This window comes from Myiozetetes cayanensis, unplaced genomic scaffold (assembly GCF_022539395.1).
Source record: "Myiozetetes cayanensis isolate MyiCay16 unplaced genomic scaffold, myiCay2020 scf7, whole genome shotgun sequence".
Lineage (NCBI taxonomy): Eukaryota > Metazoa > Chordata > Aves > Passeriformes > Tyrannidae > Myiozetetes > Myiozetetes cayanensis.
In genome coordinates this window covers 50,948,289-50,971,127 of record NW_026087964.1, presented here as the reverse complement: position 1 = coordinate 50,971,127, position 22,839 = coordinate 50,948,289, and the positions used below count along the sequence as shown (strand labels likewise).

Below are 22,839 nucleotides of genomic sequence, written 5' to 3'. Positions count from 1 at the left end.
TGCTTTAGAGTACTGTATTAGTAAGCAAGTGGAAGATAAAGTCTGTAGCAGTAAAGATAATGTTACTCATAAAGAACTGTTTTAACTGGAAAGCACACTGTTTAATGTCTTTTCTGTATTAAAATGATCTAATAAGAAACTCAATTATGGAATTGAAACATAAGGTTTAAAATAATTTTTGATAAGGATGAAAGGGGTCTTCCATGATGAGAAGTGCTGCAGTGTCTTTAAGTGATTAACATGACCACTTACTTGAGTAAATTGAAAGTAAAATACCAACCCAACTACCATATGTATTCAATGGAAGACATTAGAAAGTAATAAGGGTTTCTTAGAAGGCTAGTTGCTTTATAATGCAAAATGTCAAGGGATCTTCATCTGGTGATAGTCCAAAATTTATTCTGTTTTCCAGTATGTGTATTGAGAATCATTTAAACGTGCTGGGACATAAAACAGAAAGAGCCATGTGCACAACAGATTGATGTTGAGGCTGCTAACTAATAAATTATTAATGTGTCTTCAATAATCAATGCTAATTTAACCTCCTTCACCTTCCTGTGCTTGCAAAGTCTTATTTTATTGAGAGATCAAGGCATAATTTCTTCCATGTCGATCAGGTGGCTAAAATGGACCAAAAGATGAATAGAGGCAGTCAGCTAGCATTGGGACTGATTACAGGATCATGTTAAGGGATACAGCTCTAATAATGGTTTCTAGCTAAATAGGTAGTCCAAAGTGTGATGCAGGCATCACACAAGCACGCTGCAGCATGTGCCACTGCTAATGCATTTTCATTAAAATGCGTCTCAAAAGTGACATTAAACAATCACAGTACAGTTCTTGTTTCTGTCACCAGAAGAAGTCCAACTTGGCACCACTTTGTCAGTCTTTATCAGTCTTCAGATGAAAAAACTTTGCATTTAGTTTTATTCTCCAGAAAGTAGAAATTCTGAGAAACTGACATGATTTCTGCAGTCTTTTCTGTGCTTGCCTTGTGCTTTTATTATGGGTTTCACACCTGAGAACTGCTATTCTCTTTGTTCTTTGTCTTTCATACTGAGAGTAAAGCTGGTGTAAACAGGTTTTGGACTGGTCCTTAACTCGTTCCCCATTTAATGAGAGGTTTTTCCAGTTTCATTGTCCTTACATTTTGTATCATGCTTCTAAAGTCTTAGACCACAGACTTGTGTGGCATTGCTTGCAGTCTGCTACAGTTTGATTTGCATTGCTACACACAAAAATTACCTTTCCTTGATCACCAGCGTTTATAACAGCGCTCTGTGATGTACATGAAGGCACTGACTTATCACCTGTACAATCATGCAGTATTAAAATCCATACTGATACATATTTTAGGGTAATTGTTTTGTAGCTTGCTGTGGATTGCCTTGGACATTGTGCCTCCCTTACTCTCTCAAAGCCTGGGTACTACTTTTTCCCGAACCTCTACATTTCACTAGGAGGGAGTGGAAGAGATGGAGGAGGGGATGCTCTAACTGTTCTACTCTACCTCCCTTCTGTGCTCCTTATCCTCCCTGGCAGCCAGCCAGCATAGCTTATGGATGCTGTGAAGGGACTGTGTTGCATTGTCCTCTACCATAGGAGGGCAGGGGAATAGAACACTTGAGCTTCTTGAACCGTTTAATCTAAATACTTTCCTGCCCACAGTATTGCATAGTTTGTTGTAGCTTGAAGTGAGTTGTATTTTGCTGCTTGAACCAGAAAATACACCCTGCTTGTGCTTCCCCTCCTCACCTTGGAGACTGCTGTCCATCTGCTATTGCATCTTACCACTAGATTATTTTTCTCCATTTATTTTTTATTTTCTCTCTGAGTTTGTTTTCTCATTTATAAAGTGAAATAATGCAAACTTATACATAATATGTCTTTGTCTAATGCAGTTTTTTAAAGTACCTTTAGAAATCAAAAAAGCCATTAACCATTTTGATATTTGCTTTGGTTGTATGTCTGTGTACCTATTCATATCTGGATATCCAAGTTGTTCCTGAGATGCTACATCCTTTCCTACAACTTCCTGTATCAATCATTTTTCTCTACTCATGTCCAGTTTCCTTTTTTTAGTATACAATTTCAAAATACTGTTTCAAAGTCTACATAGGTTTTAGGGTGTCCTATTTGTGCAAACTGTCAAACTTCTCATCCATTAATAGTGAAATGTTATACTGAAACCTTTTTTGGTTTTAATGGTTTTCTTCCACCAACCCTGACCAAACACACTGCTTCCCTATCCAACTCTCATGTACTTGGTGTTTGAATTCCATTTAACCAGGAAGTATTGAGGGTAAAGGACTTGTTACACCTGCTCCCAATGGGGATAAACAGTTCAAGGTGCTGGTGCTGAACTTGCCAGAGGATGCATGTGCTGAGAGTTTGGTGTCTGTGGTGCTGTACAAAAAGTGAGACAGGTTTTCACGTAAAGAAACTTGAAAAGTAACTGGGTTCTGGGAGAGAAACTGAGGCTTGCCATATGGAACAAACAGGCTTCTACTAACCACTTTAATTCTGTTGCACATTATCAGCAGGGTATTGTGCATTTAAATTTGCCATCTTTAGGAGCGAAGAACAATAAAATTTGTGTTCTGTGTGGTGCGTAGTTGGTATGAATGATACTCAGTTTTGATTTGTGGCATGCAAGTTGGTTTCTGTCTGCTTGTATACATAAAATGTGTACTGTTTAAATATTTGTAGTAATATGTGGTTTGATGATATAATAGCTGAGTTTCCTCGTAGACCTAAACCTAATATAATGCTGTAGTGTCTGTATCTCTAAAACACTGTTTTTCTCTTCATAAACAGAGCAGTGTTCTTCTTGGCTGTTAAGTTTTCCATCTTTCTACTTATTCTACATTTTTCTGTCATAAACTTCTTCTGTCTTGGTATCGGCAGTTACGCTACTGCTACCTCACTTTTAAAGTGCAATAAAATATGAGGTAGATAGGAATATTGACCAAACTTATTACCACTAACTTTTGCTTGCATATCTTGTGGTGGGGAAGAAAAGAAGGGGAAGAAGCAAAGAAGAGTGTTTAGTTATTACTACCTACTCATCCTAGAAGTTGTGCTGCTTTGGTTTTTTTTGGGTTTTTTTGGTTTTTTTCTTTTAAGACGTAGCTTTTCCCTCTTTTTCTGCTTTAGCTCCATCACTGTGTGCCCCTTATAGTTCTCCAGAAGTTTACTTTTTTACTTTATATCCATAAACCCATTTATATCCATAAACTCATTTTCTTACTTCCTATTTTACTTCCATTTCTGTACTGTACTTAGAAGTATGACTTACCAAAATTTTTTGCAGTAGTATATTTTCAGTATGTTATAGTCGCATTGTTTCTATCATAAAGATGCTACCAGGCAGTTGATGACATCTCTCAGTATGAAATAAATGAGAGTTATCCCTAGAATTATTAGCATGTTCTTACTTTATCCATTCTGACCTGTTACTCTGAGGAGAAAAAGAAGTAGGATACTGACAAACAAGATGTTTCAATAGTTTTTATTTGATTGAAATTAAAAAGACATCCTTGTTCCACCAGATTATACCTTGCTGACTCATGCATTATGCTGAATACTAGCAGTGTCCTATTGTAAGACCAGAGAACAGCAGCACTTAAGCCTTCTTAATGTTATTCAAAAGAGTGAACTAGGGATTTAGTGAAGTGCACTCAGAACCAAACAAAAATTCTAAAAAAATAACAAGATTTTGGAATAGCCTTTGAGTATTTTATCTTAAAAATGAGAAAAATTTTGTTTCACCTTGAAGAAAAGATCAACAAAGAAAACTGAAAAATGAGGTATGGATAACCACTGCATTGTAAGAAATATATATGACTTTTGTTGTCTTAGTGCATTTGGAGTGAGTGTTTTTTAATACAGAATGATCTACTGACACAGTATTATCATAATATGGAAGTGGTTTATGTTGTATGTAGGTTTCCTTTGTTAACATAGACTAGCTCACTCTGGCGACCTTTTTCCAGTACAACTATGGCATCTCTTGTATGTAACTGTTTTCTAACTACAGCCGTGTCATACACAAGCTGATGAATCATATTTCTGGTTTTGTCTGCCTTGTAACTTAATTCATTGGTATGTTGATGATTAGTGTGAAAGAAGCTTTATTATTACATGCTGCCTACATGACTCCATACAGCAGAAACAATCATTTTTCATTTAACTTTGTGTTGCCATCAAACCATGCATCACTAAGATTTCATTTCATTTCTTTTTTCTTTCTTTTTTTTTTTTTTTCTGTTTGTTTGTTTTTAAAGGCCCTGTGGAACTCTTCATGTTCTGAAGGCTTAGTTTACAAACCTATCAACATCTCATTGGTTCCATCATTATTAAATTAAAAAACAACATCTGGACACTCTGCACTTATGGATTTAATTAAATTCTGCTGTATATGAAATGAACTGCAAGTCACCATTGCTGGCAAAATTCTACTACTTACCATAACATTTGTATTGTGAACAGTCAAACCACTTTTTTTTGGCAATATCTTCATTATTAAATGTATCTATGAATAAATTATTAGTAAGTTATCACAAAGTTATTATCTGAAATAAAAATTCTTCTTACCATTTTGTGCATTCAGTCATCCATTGGTGATTCATTGTAACTAAGAAAATCCTTCACTGATGCTTGTCTCAGAGTTTGAAAAAATGTCTGTAACATCTGGAAACCTGAGAAAACCATTATTTTTTAAAACGTGTATTTTTTTCTCTTCCCATAGTAATACTTTCGCACCAATTGTGAATACAGGGTCAGGACCTTTCAATATGTGGTCTATCTGATGAATGTTCATAATGATATATTTAATTCTTATGTGAGACTCAAGAGACATTTCTGTGGGGTATTAGTTAAGTTTTTAGAAGGCCAGAATTTGCCCACCTTTATCCCAGGAAATAGGAGAGATGATCCTAAAAATGTACACTGATTTTTTAAATCCATTAGAATAATAGCTTTACTTTCTATCTAATATTCCTGCAGCTTCTCATAGACAGCATTAATGTGAGCAAAGTAAATGTTGTGTTTGCTGGACATGACTGTGCTACTTGAGTGCATAGTAGTTGTTGTCCAGAGAGGGTGGGAGGACGGTGGGGCGAGGACGGGTAATTCCTAATTTATGGCATTATTAAGCAAAAAACCACGAGCAAACAGTGAAGTTCACCACAAACCCTGTCACCACTGTTAGTTGCTTCAGTGTCACCTTAACCAGGAATGGCTTCATTCACCTGAGGATGTGCTCTACACCCACCCTTACCAGGTAAGATAAGAAGGTGCTTGTGCCAGCAGTATTCTTTAACCTTCCCTGCTAATACTTTTTCTTACTAAAAAGAGACAATACTTGAATCTTATTATTCTGCCATTTCAATCAGGCCTCATAGTATGTAGTAAGAGCAGTTACTCAACTGGAGCAATTGTTTAGCACCTGTAGCTTTAATTTCAAACAGAGGACATGCTGCACTCATTTAAAAAAAAACATTTGCACAGTTATTCTTAAATGGAGCTGAACTGAAAAGAAAAGCATTCAGTTAAATATTCGTGCAGGGTCTTTAAAGTGAATGAACCTTCTTCATAGCTGGTGTTACATTACGTTGACTGAAATTCAGTTGTTATTGTTTATCAGTCTTATATCATCTTCTTTGATTATAACATTCATCTTCAGCATCCTCTCATGCCCTTTTTTTTCAGGCTGCCTGAAACTTCTCTGCGGGTGTAATTGTGTAGTTCTTACTGTATTTGTTGGAAGTATCATGTAAAACCAATTAAGTAGCAAATTCGTAATTTAAAACTAGAGAAATGAGCATGTGCATATTATCTTTTTGAACTTAACCTGTTACCATTCTTCCTTGTCTTCCTTAGTCTAGAAAATCCTTTTTCTAGTCATTGATGAGCATAGAAATGTCTACCTCATGGTGCTGTTATGATTGACAAGTACTATTCAGAGTTCAGGGAGACACAATTGACACTTTATATGCATAAACAAGAACTTAATGCTAGTTAATTAAAGTCTTAACAGCCTGATCAAAGATTTTTTTAAAAATTTTTATTGCAGTACAGAGTGATACTAGCACATCTAGTTGAAAAAATCGAAAAATTAAATGCACTTAACATTCCTAGTACCTGTCTCTTTCTTTGATGGATTGCTCACCCTTGCACCGACTCTTGTGATCTGGAGTCCAATGGCTTCTGGTCAGGTGTGGGAGCATTACAGTAAACCTTCTGTCACAACTCCTTGGAAGGAATCTGATAATAACGTTGATTTTTTTCTCCTCATTCTGGAATCCAGATGGGATCTCTCTGATATGTTTGTTAACATGCAGTACACCTTGCTCTTTGTCATTGGTTGCAAGTTTATGTGCTATCTCGGTCATCCTTACAGCTGTTTTTACCATGCTCCAAAGATTTCTTTCCTTTGATGGTGAGTAACTTCGTAGTCCTGGAGCCCTATAAAAGGTGTTAAACCACACAGCTATAAAAGCCCGAACAGCTGGTGCAAAAAGGTGATAGTAGCCTGGTCTTTAGATAACTACCCTTTAGAGCTTAAGTAAAATGTCCTACAAATATCCAGCAATTAAATATTCTGTAAATATCCAGGCAGGCCAGGCAAAACAAAATCCCGATGCCCCATGTCATTAACTTGATCCAAAGCCTGCACCTTGCTTCAAGCCGTGGCAGCGCCGTGTTAACAGAGATACAATGCTAAAACACTATTGGCAAAGTACTTTGTTCTCATTCTCAGCATTGGCATTTAACAAGTACGGGGATTTGTTATTTTAACTAGCACACGTTGTTTTTCTCTATTTGAGGCTTTTCAAGTGGTACCAGATAACCTGAGTTTACTTTCAGCACTTTTCCTCCAGGGACTTGTGAATGTGAGAGTGCAATGCTGTTTCACACAGCACAGGAGGGGGGAAAATAGAAATTGAGTCTTGAAAAGTGGCACAGGTGGAAAAAATGTTACAGCTAGAGCAAATATTCTGTGGTAAATGTTGAGAGGTTGAGAAGGAACACAAGTGATTTTAAGAGGAGTCAGATTATAAGCAGTCAGAAAGGCAGACGAATCTCAAAAAGCCTGGGGTAGGATAGAGAGGCAGAAAGGTTACATTTTGTTTGAATTAAAGGGAGTTGTTTTGTTTTGTTTTGTTTCGTTTTCCAGTCAGTGTTTTGGGTTTTTTGCCTTTTTTTTTTTTTTTTTTAAATTTGATCTTCTGAAGCAATTTCAATATGAAAACACAGAGAATAATGTGAATACCGGCATAGAAAGTATTCTGCTGTACCTCAATAAGCATTTGGACCAAGAAAGAATTCCTGTAGTATACAATGTTTACAAAAGATATTAAAAATAATTTGTAACATAATCACTGAGGCTGTTTGTGAGCATAGGTTCTGTGTGCATAGTGGGCATAAGTGAAAGAGCTGGAAATTTTATTCTTCTTAAGTAGATAGGAGATCAGTGGCTTACTTCTTGAGCTGAGTTTACCCAGTGCTGACCAGTAGTTTTTAGGTATATTTACAGTGTTTGGTCACTTAGATAACAGTTTAAACTCTTCAGTATGCTTTAAACTTTTATGTAAGTGTTAAAACTTAGGAGAACAAAGCCAGCACATAATATGTGATCTGTGTTTTGCTAACAATGGAAACAGAAAATGCCATTTCTATCCCTGATCTATTACTAGTGCTTTCTCAAAAGATGTGCAGTGAGAACTATATCCAGGCTGTGTACTCGTCCTTCATTTTAATACAGTGCTCTTTTAGTATTCATTTATTCATTTTTAGTAATGGAAGCTTCTACTTTTTAAGAGTCAACAGAATATTAACATTAATGATAAAACAGCAAGAAGGAGCACGAAGGGAAAGGATTATAAACGAGATTTGGGGATTAGTAATATGTTTCCTTTGTAGTGTACAAAAAACCATTAAATTTAAGCAGAATCTATTGGATATACCAGCAATAAAAAGGAAAAAAAAAAAAGTTCTGTTTGGTAACTAGGAAATGCGTTGCAAAAAAACTTGCGAAGATATATTTTTGTGTTTGCATGTATTAAATCATGCTGAAGATGAAAGTGCATGAATTAGATACCATATTACAACTCTATATTTAGTACTAGTTTCATTACTTTCTGGGAAATTTTTATTCATCTAAAAACACCCAGGAAAAGCTTGGTGGTGCTGTTAATGATAACTTTAATGATAAAATTAAGTGGTAGCTTCGTATTTGATACTAAAGTAGAGGGGCTTGATCTATATTGTGTCATGGTGCATCCATACTATATAATATTTGCAGAGAAATGCCAACACCTCCACTGACATCATGTTACATTTTAAACAAAGAATGAGGAAAACATAATGGCATGAGAGGAACAGATGATAAATGCAGTAGGATCTTTATATCATAAATATATGAAACAATTTTAAGTGCGTACATCAAAGACATTGAGCTTTCCAATGTGCAAATATTAAAAAGTGTCCACGTGAATATCTCTTTGTGTATGTGTGTACATCTGTATTTCATCTTCCGGTCTGTTAAATGGTTCAGGAAAAAAGATTAATATGGAGACAAATCTACTACCAGAGTCTTGTCAGGTTATGAATAAATTGTGCGTGGAGAAACCCTAAGAAATTGCTAAATTTCAGCTTTTACAGAAACAAAGACAACATGAAGAAAGAGAATTTTCAGTGGCTTGAGTGAAAGTTTGAAAATGGACCAATTCAGTGATTCAGTCTGGCTCAATGAAGTCAGCTTTTGAGATTCTATATGTTTTGCAAGCATCCGGGAACCCTGAGAAAACTCAAGTAATAGCAGAACATGACTAAAAATCTTTAGACTAATGATGAGCAGTTGGCTTTTCAGGCATTTTCATGTATCTGCTTATACTCCCTCTGTCACAAGTTGTTTGGTTGTGGTTTTTTTTTTTTTTTTTTTTTTTTTTTTTTTAAGGCTTGTGGAACTGTCCCTTCCTGACACTGTTAGTGGCTTATTAGAGAACAATGGCTAGCAAGCTAGTTGCTTGCCAAAAGCTTGTTCGTATATGTATGTAGAGCAAAATAAATCCAGGCATTTTTAATCATTGTGATAACGGGACAGAAGTGAGCCCATTTTTTCTATGTGAGAAGCATTCTGACTTGTAAAACTAAATATAATATGAGACTGAAGCCACAGGTAATGTTGCTTATGGGACTCTGGAAATTATGAGAGCTTCCCAATGAACTTGAGGCAGGGCTAAGAGGTTGTGTCATTTGTTCTTTCCTGGCTTTTAACTGAGATCTGGAACTGGGGGTCTTACTGTGCTTCAGGAGATGCTCCAGTGTGGGCTATCCATGGGCTACAGTTTCTCCAGGGCATATCTGTCTGCTCTCTGCAGGCCACAGTGGATCTCTTCTCCAGTGCCTGAAGCACCTCCTCTCCCTTCTTCACTGACTTTGATGTTCACAAAGCTTTTTCTCACCTTTTTTTGCCTTTACTCCTCTGCTCCCTGGTATTTTACCCTTTCTTAAATGTTTTCACAGACGTGCCACCAGCTTTACTGATGTTCACTGTGTCATTTGTGTGGGTTCATTGCAGAGCTGCCTGGAAGCATTTGTGTCTGGCATGGGGCAGCCCATGATCTTTTCTCACAGAGGGCACCCTGCAGCCCTCCTTTTGCCAACACCTTGCCACATAAACTCATTGCAAAAGCAAACAAAAGCGAAGCATAACCCCACAGCTGACCTGAATGAGATGAATGTTCAATCTTATATATATTTTTTTTTTTTTTATGTTAGGAAAATGCTTCCATGGAGTTACAGATCTGTTAATGTATGAGATGAGTATTATAAAATAGTGAATTAGATATGTGAGTTCAGCTCCGTAACAAATTCAGAAACTAGTGAAACAGCATAACTTGTGTTCCAAAATACCTGGATACACTGCTATTGGTGGTTTTGATGATGACTGTTGGGAATTCATCCATCAACTTCCTTTGATGCCCCAGGCCAAGAGACCCTTTTTTTCCCTATAGGAGCTGGGCATTGTGTCGAGTGTGTCACTCAGGTGGTTCAAGCCTCAGGAAAAAAAAAAAAATTACAAATAGTATCACTCCTATTTAATTACATTCTTAGAACAGTTAGGCTTCATGAATTACACAAAAACATGGAGTGGATTAGTGTTGCATTTTCATAGAATCATAGAATCAGCTGGGTTGGAAAGGACTTCTGAGATCATGAAGTCCAACCCTTGATCCACTACCACTGTGGTGGTTCTAAGGCACTAAGTGCCACATCCAATCTTATAAACCTCCAGGGACGGAGAATCCACCACTTCCCTGGGAAATATTACTATTTTGGAAAAATCTTTGACCTAGTGTTGTACCACTTTTTTATTAGTGTATATGTGATGATTCTTCCTCACATTTTTTGTTAAATCTGTACAACACTTGAGGGTGTGCAAGATTGATGTCAATCAAGTAGGAGTTGAGCAGCAGGCAGAGTTTGCCTCCCAAATTTGAGCCACAGGTTCTGTGGTAGCCATTTCACAAGCATCTGTCAAACACTGGCATTTTAATATGTAGGAATAAACTACTTGGCAACATAATAAAAGTTGCAATAAAATGTGTGTATATACACTGCTTATACCTGCTCTTGTATTGCTACAGAAGGAAATTTTCAAATCTTTTGAAAACAGTTCACTCAACAGTTTTAAAAACAGTCTTAAAACAGTGAACTCAACAGTAACTTAAACAGTAAAACCTTTCAAAATTTTCTTTTTCTGGAACTCATAGATGCAAATTGAGTGATCTGACTGATGAAATAACATTGACGAGCAGCATTAAAGAGAAAGGAAGAGATTTAGTCTGATTATTCTTGTTTATGATATTAGTTTAATCGATGTGCTTCTCATCATATATAATGGTCATAAAAGCAGTATTCAAGGTTTGTAATTTTTAATAGGTGGTTTTCAGTAGTTCACTGAAAAAAATGTATCTATGTAGTTCACCATCTATAGTGCTGTCTTTACTGAACATGTTTATGTGGAGAAGCAGATAAGGTGACTATTATATATATGGGGCATATATTTCTAAAAGAAGGTGGCAAATGCTTGAATCTAAGAGATTTTTTATAAGTCCTTAAGCAAGAGGGTAAAAAAATTAGTTGGCTGACCCTATTCCTAAACACCATATTTTTCTGGTTTTCTTTCTCTGGTTTCCATGTCTGCAAATTTCTCTTGCTGTTGGAAATATTTGCAAACTCTGTTAGTGGCAGGGCTTTTGTTCTGGCTCATTATTTTCCCCTGCTGTTCCTCCTTTGCTCATTTCCTTTTATCTCGCTGTATTGTTTTTATTCTCTCTTCACATTATAGTCCCATTTGGCTCATCCTCTCCTTTCTGTCTTTTCTATAAAACATAATTTTTATCACACACGTTTCTAAAACTTCGGCAATACCAAAAACCGGAAAGTCACACTTTTTCTTTTAACTTATGTTTTGTCTTGGGTTTTTTTCTTACTTTTAGGCAGAAGGAAAGAGAAAAAAATTACATCTCAGGCAAAACTGCCCATGCAGAATAATTCTCAAGGACTAGGAAGTGATATTTTAATGGTTTTTTGAATTCTGTGGATGTTGAGGTCATTTTAGTTATCTTTTTAAGACTATGTAAAATTATATTGGTTTATTCCATCTTGTATCAAGAAAAAAATTCCTGTAAAATTTGTTTACTCACCATTTGATTTTCTTGAACGATTTGTAACATATTCTGGAAGGAATATTGAGAAAGCTGTACTGTATGCTGTCAACTTGGACTACATAAAGAACAACTATTTTCAGCTGACCATGCAGAGGTACAATTTAATTAAAAGAATTTTAAATTCTTTTTGGCATCTGCAGAAAACTTCTTATACTGCCAGAAGGCTAATTTTGCATTAGTATTCATAATGTATTGAATTTTCAGGCTGCTGTTCTGGCTAAACACAGAATAATTTCTCTATGTTTATCATATCACACCTTTGTGGAAGATCCTAGGACAGTAAATTGGAGGATGTGAAGAGAGCACTAACATGATGTTCCCCTTTCATATTACTAGCCTGTACTTCAGAACAGACCTCATAGTTCTTGTTGCACAATACCTCTCAAATTTGTGAAGCTTTTTAATACTCTTGGTGAGGTACTTAATGTTATAGTAAAAAAGGGCAAATTTAGTATTTTGACAACATTGGGCAGCTTCTCTTCTACCAAAGACACTCATTTCAGCTTTGTTTCTATACTGCATTGTTCCAATTCTTGCAATTTGGTTGTAAATAGTGAATGCAATGTGCTGCTTTATTTTTGATAAATTTAATTAATCTGTGATTAGTACCAGTATTTCTGCATAAGCATAAAAAACATGTTAAAAGACTTAAGGCCATGTGTTCATAAAATATTCATTTTATTCTTGTAATAATTTAAATACATTATTGTGACACCAAATAAAAGTCTTATTAAATGCACCTGGCGAAGGACACCCAGTCAAGATTTTGCATGGCAAGATTTCACCTCCTTTTCATAGAAAGCCTTTCAAAGGCCATGTTAAGGAACTACTCTATTTTCTAGATAATTCTTGCTCAGGGGAGGCCTGATGCTGCTACAGACTTTGTTAGCCATCAGACTAAGAAAACCTCTACAGAAATATTTACAGTGTACAGCTCAATATCTATAGCCAGAGGAAGCTCTGTTTTGATTGAAGGACAAGGAAATGTGAACAGCCTGACTCAACCTCCATGTTCAATTTGGGATGCCAGAACATTATATTGAACTATCCTGAGGCATTAGGGTGAGTCATTCAAAATCTCTTCTGCACATTTTCTTAGCTTTTTCAGTTTTCTTTTGCACATAGTATTTTTTTCCTTTTTTTTTTTTTTTTTTTTTTTTCTAAAAGCATTGCCAAAACTCATTAAATGTAACCTCAACAATAATGTGGAATGTTATTCTGTAACCCCTAGTTGGATAAATTTGTTCCGCTCTGTGTGTGTAAGTGCTAATGTTTTAAATAAATAGCAGGGAAACCTCACACAGTGCATGACATTTTTCCACTCTTACACCTCTCTCAAGATTGAAGTCTAGGTCAGTTCTCACAGGTTAACAAATGCATTATTTCTGTAAAAGCTCTGCTGCCTACAGGAAACTATTTTCTTTTGGAAGGTGCAAACGGAGAAGACATTGGGGTGGGGATCAGAGATAAAGACTCTACAATATAGTAAATGACATATTCACCTATTTTTTGGTATTTTTGTTGTATCTTTCTTTGAAATGTTCTCTGGAAACCTCCAGTGCTTTCACTTCATATTCTGACAAACTTACTTCATTGACCCATTACAATTCTGCAGTTCTCTAGTTTCTATTCCTTCCTGTATTTCTTCTTTCTTTTCTTTAGTTCCCTGACTTTTTCTTTGTCAGCACTTCAGTTTCCAGGCTACTTCTGTGCTCATTTATGAAGTTGTCTTCCCCATCTGCAGTTCTCATTCTTGCCTGAAATCTTTCCTTCAAATATGTCTTTATTATTTTCTTTGTAGTCATATTGATAGTGCAGATCCAATAACTTGAAGGGCAAGTTTATATGGAGGTACCAGTGAGGTTAAGAGGGAAGTCTTTTGAGTGTAGAATAAAATTTCCAATTGGAAAAAAGTTACTGCTTGTTTTTGCCTTACTCAGCATCTCTCTCAGTTACTGCAAAATAGGTTGTATGCCCAAGGATTGTCACAAAATCCTTAGTCTTCTTTCTTTCTTTCCCTCAAAAGTGTGTTCTGTGGATTTCTTGAATGCATGTTGAATTAGGACATTTGTGTTACTGATGTTAAGTAAGTTTCGACTGGCATGCAGGCACTTCAGAAATAACGATGATGATGATATTTAAATTTTCTTACACTTTCTCTTACTGCTTGCTGTCACTTTCACCTGCTTTGTCTTTAGTAGCCAATATCTGACGTGAGAGTCAACAACTATGGCAACAGTTTCGGCTGTAGTTGACAACTAGAGGACCCACATGACAGTCTCTGCTCTTTAACCATAGTCTTTGCGACAGATGTTTCTGTGTGTAAATCAGTGGTGCTTTGGCCCTTGTGCTACGGGGGAAGAAACCTTTGCCTTTTAACCTTGATTTTGATAACTGCATGTAGCTGTCATAGCATTGCAATGACCCTAGAAATTGCAGGAGATCTCTGCCTACTTACACCACCTTCTTTTCCACTAATTATTTTGCATAACTTAAGTCAAAATTAAAATAACCAAGAAAACCTACGTGTAAGGTTTCTTTTAAAATGTTCCTTTAAAATTGCTTTGCAGAGCTCTGTGGGTATGTGACAAGTTTTGGGAGAGAGGGGATTTAATCCACAGGGCAGTTCAGATTCGCATCCTTAGAGGCAAACCGTTTCCTGTGTTGGTTAGAAAAAAGCCACAGGGGAGCTAGAATCTGTCTTTAGTGTGCTTTATTTAGTCCCCAATTAGATAAATGCTATTTTGCCATGTAAAAAGTGGCAGACAGGCACTACAAATACCATGATACACAAAACCTCCCCCCCATTGTAACTGCTTTGAATTCAGTGCAACATTTGCAAAGTAATTGATCAGATGATATGTGATTACAAGAAGCAATGTACTGATGTTGACACCCTCTTAATTTCAAGGAAGCTGCATTTACAAAGGTAGGAATTGGCCAGTGGCAACTCTGGCTTTTACAGATTGACTAATTGCTATGAAAACTTTTCTTTCTATTGTCTAAATTATTTATGAGGCCTTAGGTTAGGCAAAGTTGGCCAACCAGTTTATGAGTGTACCAGGTTATACTGCCTATACAAGGACTAAAATTTCATTACTAGCCATAAATGGAAACAAAACCCAGATCACGGCATACAGTGTCAAGGGATCTCTGCGACCAATATAATGTAAGATATCCAAAGGGCTTTTTTTTGGTCTGTGTTAATAACATTACATTTTCAAAAGGGTTAAGTTGCTTGATGCAATAAATATTAACTTCAGTAACTCTGCATCTTACTGTAGTTTTTCTGTTTCAGAAAAACAGTTTGTTTTAGCAGCTTAATACAACAGTAGGCTCTAAGGTTGTGCTGATGAATATTTAAGCTTCAGGGCCTTCTTTTAGAAAAATATAGACTGCCATCTTGAACAACATCTTTTTGGTGAACAAGGTCAAATCTGTGCACAGATCCTTGTCTTCACTGAAGATTTTGCAGACACATGGAAGTTATTAGGAGCTGTCTTAGTATGCTGAATTTGTTAGCACATCAGTTCAGATACAAAGCTGGTTTTAACTACCAGCTGCAGTGAACATCCTCCAAAAACCTAAATGTACAACCTTTTATGCACAACTTTTTATGCAAATATGAGGAGCTGGTAGGTTTTGTAGAAGAAATAATTATTTTTAAGTTGGGGGAAGGGGGTTTGGTGTTGCTTTTTTTTTTTTTTTTAATAGAACTCTTTTTCATTAGTGCATCTCCTTTTTTCCATCATTGCATTCTCAATTACCATAATGGAGGTTTTCCTGTCTGAACCTTTTGTACATGAAAGATACCAAAAGCTTCGTCTTGTACTAATGAGTATTAATAGTTGTGTCCTAGAAGTGAGGACTTTTCACTGTATTTCCCTGGAAGAGATTTCACCCTTGGTATAATAGAAATCTGCTAATCTGCTTTGCCTTTAAAAGGTACAAAAAAGCTACTGTAAAAAAGCTGCTGTGAAGGGTGTCAAAGATGGGAACTTTTTTTTTTTTTTTTTGTAATGGGATCTAGTATCTTATTCATTTATTTGTGTGACACGAATAGAATGGTGTTTTTTGTACAGTTCTTATGAACACATATATCAAGACCGAAGTAAAAGCTATTTACTAATTGTAAACAGCTAATTGTAAAGAACAAGGGGGACAGCAATTGCTTGTTGCTTCCTTTGTTTAACTCTCCAAATTAAAAAAAAAAATTAAAAGTTATGTCTTGCTCCTCTTCTGTGATGTTTAAAAGCTGAATTTTCTATTAGTCTCTATCAAAAAAATTTTGGGTGACGTAGATGGGTAGTATTTCCTTTTATTCTTACCATTATTCCACACAGGCTGGAGAGAGCAGGGGAGACTGCTCATTTGCAATTTAGAAAATCTTATTATCTTTGCAAAATGAATCTAAATTTTTCTACCTGAAACCTGCTTTATGAAAACGTTAGAATTTTCAGGACAGTACAGTATATATACATAAAATCTGGTGTGAAACTCTGTTATCAGAGAGCAGTATTCTGCCTCTGTTTGACTTTGTATGACTTCTGTATCTTATTTAGTTAGGTTCTGGTCAGATCTCATTTTGTAATGAAACTGTGAATTATGTGGAGGGACACAATGTGAGCCTTCAGCTGTTTATCACTTCTGAGGCAGAGAGAAGTAAATATTCTGTTTCCTTTTCTCAGCTGTCACCTGCTTTAGCACACTGAACTCTGGGATCATGATCTGTGCAAATCGAGAGCACGCCACTGGGGAATTCTGCTTCATCATAAGCAACATGCATTGTGGGGCCTTTTGCATGGGCATGATCAGTTCTTTTGTATGTTTTCTTTTACTATGAAAGCTTCTGAAATGATGCTGAGGTATCTACTTCCCTTTGTTTAAAAAATATATATTTTTTAAAAGTGATGCTGACTTTAAATTAGTCTGTTACTTGAGCAAGTATGATTCATAGTTAATCTTCACTTGCATATGCTATTACAAACACTAATTAATCCTATTTGCAAAAAAATTATGATTAATGCATATCCTTAAAATTTCCACCTAATTACATAAAATATGATCTGTAAATTTGTATAAATAGAACTTAACATTTTGAACATTGTAGATAATAAGCATTTTTCTGAACTTACATTTGCATGTGCTAATTAACGACTGCTTCATTGTATTTACATTTGCAAACAGTTTTGTTTTCTCATTACTCAACTTAGTGCTCTGTGAACAGAGAAAAATAACACACCATTTTTGGCACACATCAAAAATATACATCTTATACCTGATTTTGTATCTACATTCATCTTTTGATGAATTAAACTAGCTTGTAGCATTTTATTTAACAATTGCTATTGATTTAATTGAATTTACCTGCACATATAAAGGAGGGAAATTCTGAAATTATTTTTCCCTTTTACTTTTTTTTTGATGAATACCTTGTTTTAATTCTTGGAAAGCTAAACTCTTATGTAGTAAGACTCTTGATCATGGCATAATAAAGTGGATGCAATGTGGTAGTTTAAACAAAGTATTAATTTTCAACCACGATAAGCTAAAAATAAAATTTAGCAGATCTTATTTTTACAGTTGGTCTATTACAAACTACCTCTTTCTAAATTAAACTCATAGCTGAAAGCCAATTATTATCTTCTATTTAAATCTTTTCACTGCTTTCAAATAGTTTTAACTTTTTTTAATATCCTACAATAAGTCAAAAAATTTTATTTATAAACATTTACTAATAGTAGGTAAGACATACCTACTCTTCAGCAATCTCATAAAATCATAGCCATTGACAGTAATTTGGTGATTATGTGCTAATTAGTGAAATATTTGTTGTTTTGCTTATTGGATATGCCTACTATTGTATAAATAAGTAAAAAAACCTGAACCAATCACGAGTGGTGAAGACTTACAAATGCATTTGACCTCAGACATTTAAAAAATTATCATTATGGTATATTATATTATTATAATAAATATATTATATTTTCTACACTACTAGTCTGAGTTTCTAACTTAAATAAATGGAGGATTCCAGAGCACAGATCTTGACCTTGCTGCAGTGTTAACATTGGGCTTCATAAGGGGCACATAATGCAGGTCAGTGATGTAACTAATTTTTCTCTGGCCACATAATTCCTTGGTGTGGTGGTGGGTAAATTGTTTATATTCATTATGTGGAAAGCTGCAGTCCAGACCAATGAAGATTTACATTTATAAAAACTCACTAAAATAACTCAATAAGCCTAACTTAGAGGTTATTGATATGAGCTAGTGACAACTTCAGTTAGATTATCCAGTGTTATTTTTCCTTGGACTATTTTTCTGTCTGTCAGTCTGTGATGTTGACTTGAGGCCCCTTTAGGCCTTCTGATTACACTTGGTAGTATTTTAAAAATAGCTATTTTTTTTAGTGTTGTAATGTGTTCTACACAGTCTCCTGAATCAGAAATGGACATCAGTTTTAATGAACAGATGTGTAGATTTTTCATGCCTACTGTAACTATTTACATGTATATGCTTTTTGTTTATTTATTAATTATTTGAGAAAGGTCTCCAGGGAAAGTTTTAGAGATGTTTTCATTGGAGGATAGGTCTGTTAAACAAATATAATCTTTACTGGGGAGAGAGGGAGGGAGAATGATTGGGGAACAGCAAAAGCTGTTTTATGTAATGAGGCTTACCTGATATTTCAAGGTCTGATATTTTAATACTGCTTTATCAGTCTCTGACTTTTGAGACATTATCACATTTTTGTACGCACCTTATTTATTAAAAAAAAAATTGTGATCTAATACATTTTTAGGGACCTGAAAAAGGCAAGGATTCTGTATGCAGCAACAAAGCGATATTAGTACTGAAGTAGAAAGTTCTTTTAAATGTTTATCAAATTATTGTTTTCTATTTTCATTTATTTCAGAAAAGTTGAACCCAATCTTCTTGTAGTGAGTTTTCATTGTTAGTTGCATCTTTTTAGTCTTCTGTAGATTGTTTCTTCCCTCATTTTAAGTTCTGAAATCAAGCTCTTTGCTCTTAACTTCATCTTAGTTCTCCAGAGCCACAAAAAGCGTGTTGATCCAAATTCACAAGTTGTGACAGTGCTGTGTCACTGAAATTTCTGCAGTTTTCTGTAGAGTTGCCTACCTGACATACTGTGTAACATTTCTTCAAAGTGTTAGCTTTAAAAGAGGTGGATCTTATTTGCAAGTGTAAATTGTATTTTAAATTCCTAGAAATTTTTACTCCAAAATTTGCATATTTTTGTCTGTTTAAAGATTTCTTTAAACAGAAAGACAAAAGTCTTCAAAATCAAAACACCTTATAAATCGAACAACCTTCCCTTCACTGGGTATCAGTTTAGATAATTTGCAGTTATTTGATATGTCCCCGTTTCACAATTATTTTTAAACCTTAAACTGTGTAATTTATGCATTGTTTTTCTTAAAATAATGTTACTATTGAACTTCAAGGGCTGTCCCCAAGTTGTGATCCAATGGTAATTTATGTAATAATGTTTACCAGGGACTTGCAAGAGCTGGAAGTAATCACTGCTGAGGCAATTTCAGTCTCCACATGTATCCTCATTTGAGGTATTCACTTAGGCTGTCATAATTACTTAAATGCCACATTTAAATGTTTCATCTTTTTCAATGCCTTAAGAAAGCAGAGTGATTACAGTGGCAATACCAGTTATTTGCAGGGAGAGATTCTGAATTACCACCAGAACCTACATTGCTACAGTTTGTATATATGTATATACACTCATGTGAAACAGAAATTTATCAGCAAGACACCCAAAATAATCCTTCTTGTCATTTTGGTGCTGGTAAGGCCTTCTGAGATTACTGCTGTTTTTTTGGGATTGCATTTCAAGATCTGAAATGAATAATTTGTGAAACTCCAAAGGAAGTAGAAGACGATGAGCAAAAGGCAAGAAACCATCTCTTGTTCAGAGAATTTTCTGGAATCTGAATAGCTTAAGGAAAACCATATTAGAGACTGATATTGATCTGGAAGCTTAGAGTTTCTGCAAAAACTGTTTCTGCGTCAGTCATTTTGCTGCTTCAGAACTGCATATAAACAATGGTAAAGCTGAGACAGTTAATCAAAGCTTAGTGGGAAGGAGAAAAATGTCAATAATTCTTTATTAATAGGAACCTGCAAAGCAAAAAATACTTTTTAGCAAAGCAACCTTCAGTGATACAGATCTGAGGTCACCTGAGAAGGATCACCCTGGGATTCAGAGCTACCCCTTTTAGTTGTGCTGAGCTGCTCACTCATATTATGAACCTACATCTTGACTCTGCAAAAAGTGAACAATTTTCTACTAGCTGTATCAATTTCAGGGCTCTTTAATGCCAGGGCTGGCAGTTTAAAGGGCAATATCATGAAATTGGGAAGAGTGTGGGAAGCCTGACTCCTTCCTGAAGGTGTGATTCACTCTAGCTAAACCTGTTAGTGGCAGTTTGCCACTGAATTTGCAGTAGCTCTCCCCAACCCATTGGTGAACCATTTCAGGACGGTATTCACTTTTCTATCAGGTTAGGTGCCACTGACTGAACTCCTGATCTGCCTCCCTGGGGTGTGAGATATGCCAGTGCTTTTAAGAAAGGAGCAGCAGGAGGCCCAACAATACCAGTGCTGTAGGCTGCAGCTGGCTGGTGTACCACTTCAGGTCTCCATGAAAGCAGAGGGCCTAGGGACAACAGTGCATGGCTTTTCCTTTTTCCCCACAGTGGATAGTTATTTTTAGGTGTCTGGGTAGTCCCTTGCCTTGAAGAGCTCCCCACAACAGTGATCTGTGATGCAATCACTGCTGCTTGCATTGGAATGGGTAGGGCTGCAGGACGAGACTGTGAGTCCAAACTTTGACTGACATTTTGTTCTCTGGAAGAGTAATATCTCACTGGTGTAAAGAACTGAACTCAAACTTAACCTGATACTCTGTTGATCCAATGGGTTTTTAAATGAGGGAACGGAAGAGATGTGATTGTGGCTTGAGAATTCACAGGGATAAATCAAAACCAGTTTTTTAAATGCGGTGGAAATAGCCATATCAATGGAAATGCAGTGGAGTTCAAGCCATATCAAGAGTATGTCCATGCTTAGTTTTGTGCATGGGTAGGTGTAGATTCTGGGCAGTCTTTGTAATGTTTTGAATCTTGAGTAATCAATCTCAAACTTCCACTTTAAGTTTAAACAGGAAGTTTATAGCCTTGCTTTTTTGAATAAATGACAATGAAAGTACTAATTTTTTTTAACTGTGTTTTCAATTGGGTCGTTAAAAGTAGTTCAGTTACCATATGGACCATAGTTCCGAAACCCTGAAGCTATTGAAAGCGAAGCCTTAAAGATGTGGTTTTATGTTTGCTAGGAAAACTCAATGCTGTTAACGTAAGGCTGGTGAGAGATAAATATCTGTTCATCAATATTTCATTTAGACAAATTCATCATGATGTTTTCAGAAGCACCCATCCTTACATATATTCCCCAAACTCAACTGAAGCATCTTTGTGCTCTATCCTTAATTTAGCATTCTGCAACCCCTAGAGTATAGGAATAAGATATTTACATAGTATATTAGCTCCAAATGTTGATTTCTTTCTTTTTTTGACAGCTGTTCAGTCAACTGTTACTAGATCTTGAGTGTTTTTCTTTTAGGCTGGAAGAGGGAATGGAAGAGAAGCAGTAACTAGTAATGATGTAGTTCTACACTACATACAGCACTCCAACAGCAGGGTGTTTGTAGTGGTTTCTGCTGTGACCATGGAGCCACTGTGTCAGTCAGTTGACACAGTGAGAGGCGCCCCTCTGAACCATCTTGTCCTGCAGCATCCTGATCTTTAGACTTGGTGTTAAGTGGGTGAAGGAAAGTAAGAACCCACTGGCTTCTCTTTCAGTGCAGCTTCCCCTGCAGCAGCAGGTTAGTTATGATGAAATGTATCACCTTGTACCTTGAGTTGTGAGAGGGAAAACTGAGATTGAGGCAAGCTGATGCTCAGCTTCACCCACAGTCTGTGGAGTGTGGCTGTCAGTGGTAGCACACAGAGGTGCTCCATGGGCAGGGTCAAGAGCCAGGGTGCCAAGGAGTCACAGGAGCCCTGGAGTCACAGGTTTTTTTCCTGGTGGATTGTCCAAAGCAGAATACTTTCACGTGTGGCAACATTGGAGAAACACAGTGGTGTACTGGGTCCTCAGAGAACTCGTCTCATGCTAGTACAGACGTTTAGAAGGAATGCTGCAAGCATGGTCCTAGAGGACCATGCTACAAATGTCGAGTATCACTGAGGGTTGCAACTAGTGACACACAAGCTGTTGACAGGCCACATTCTCGATGATGTAATCTATTTGTATATACCTTAGAGAATTAAGTCCTTCTCTGTTATGGGTAGTTGTTGAAGGTATGGGATAGTGACATGACAATTCTTTTTGAGAAATGCAAACATTTGCACATCACAGTGAAAAGTGGGGTGCTTAAAAAAACCAACGTTTACACCCCACCAGGCAAAGAAAAAAAATGCATGCACAATATTTTTTGTGCTAAGGAAAAATAAAAAAGGAAGGTAAAGTATCAGAATGAGGGAAAACTTTCACAGGATGCTGCAGTTGAAGTTCAGTTGTATTAAGAGCATTTCTTCTCATCTCAAAATGAAACAGAAGTCTGAATTAACATATACGAACAGAAATAGTCCATGCCTGGGTTGTAGGTGCTATTATCAAAGCATAATGTACACGAAAATTTTCATTTTTCCATTTGTGCAAAATTACCACTCAATTCTTAGCATTTAAAAAAATTGTAGTAGTAGTTTTAGTTGTTAATTAGGTATTTGTTGAAGGTAAAATACTGTAATATATTTTACTCCTCTGAAGGGAGTGATGAACTGAGTATATATTAGGTATTTCTACTTTTTTATTGTCATTGTTATCTTATTTTGTATATGTAACTGTAATGTCACTTAGCGTTTTAAGGATACCTCTGGAATTTCTGCCTTTACCTATCAGTTTTTATTTTTACACTATAGCATGGTTTAGCATTGAGAATCTTCAATTTAATTATCAGAAAACCTGTTTTCTGACCTCATTCTTCCACTATTGTTCT

General features: G+C 36.0%; 1 protein-coding gene across 3 annotated transcripts in view; it reads left to right on the top strand.

Annotated features, from left to right (window-relative positions):
- Positions 1-22,839, top strand: part of CCSER1 (coiled-coil serine rich protein 1) — a 650,601-nt gene that overhangs the window by 402,161 nt on the left and 225,601 nt on the right. Inside the window, exon 10 of one of the 3 annotated variants that reach the window (XM_050338713.1) lies at positions 4,287-4,507. The exons of the other annotated variants lie outside the window; for them this stretch is intronic. Coding sequence (XP_050194670.1) covers positions 4,287-4,367 — 81 coding nt within the window. The 3' untranslated portion in view covers positions 4,368-4,507. Of the gene's footprint in view, positions 1-4,286; positions 4,508-22,839 lie in introns of those variants that run through there. 3 annotated transcript variants of the gene reach the window in all.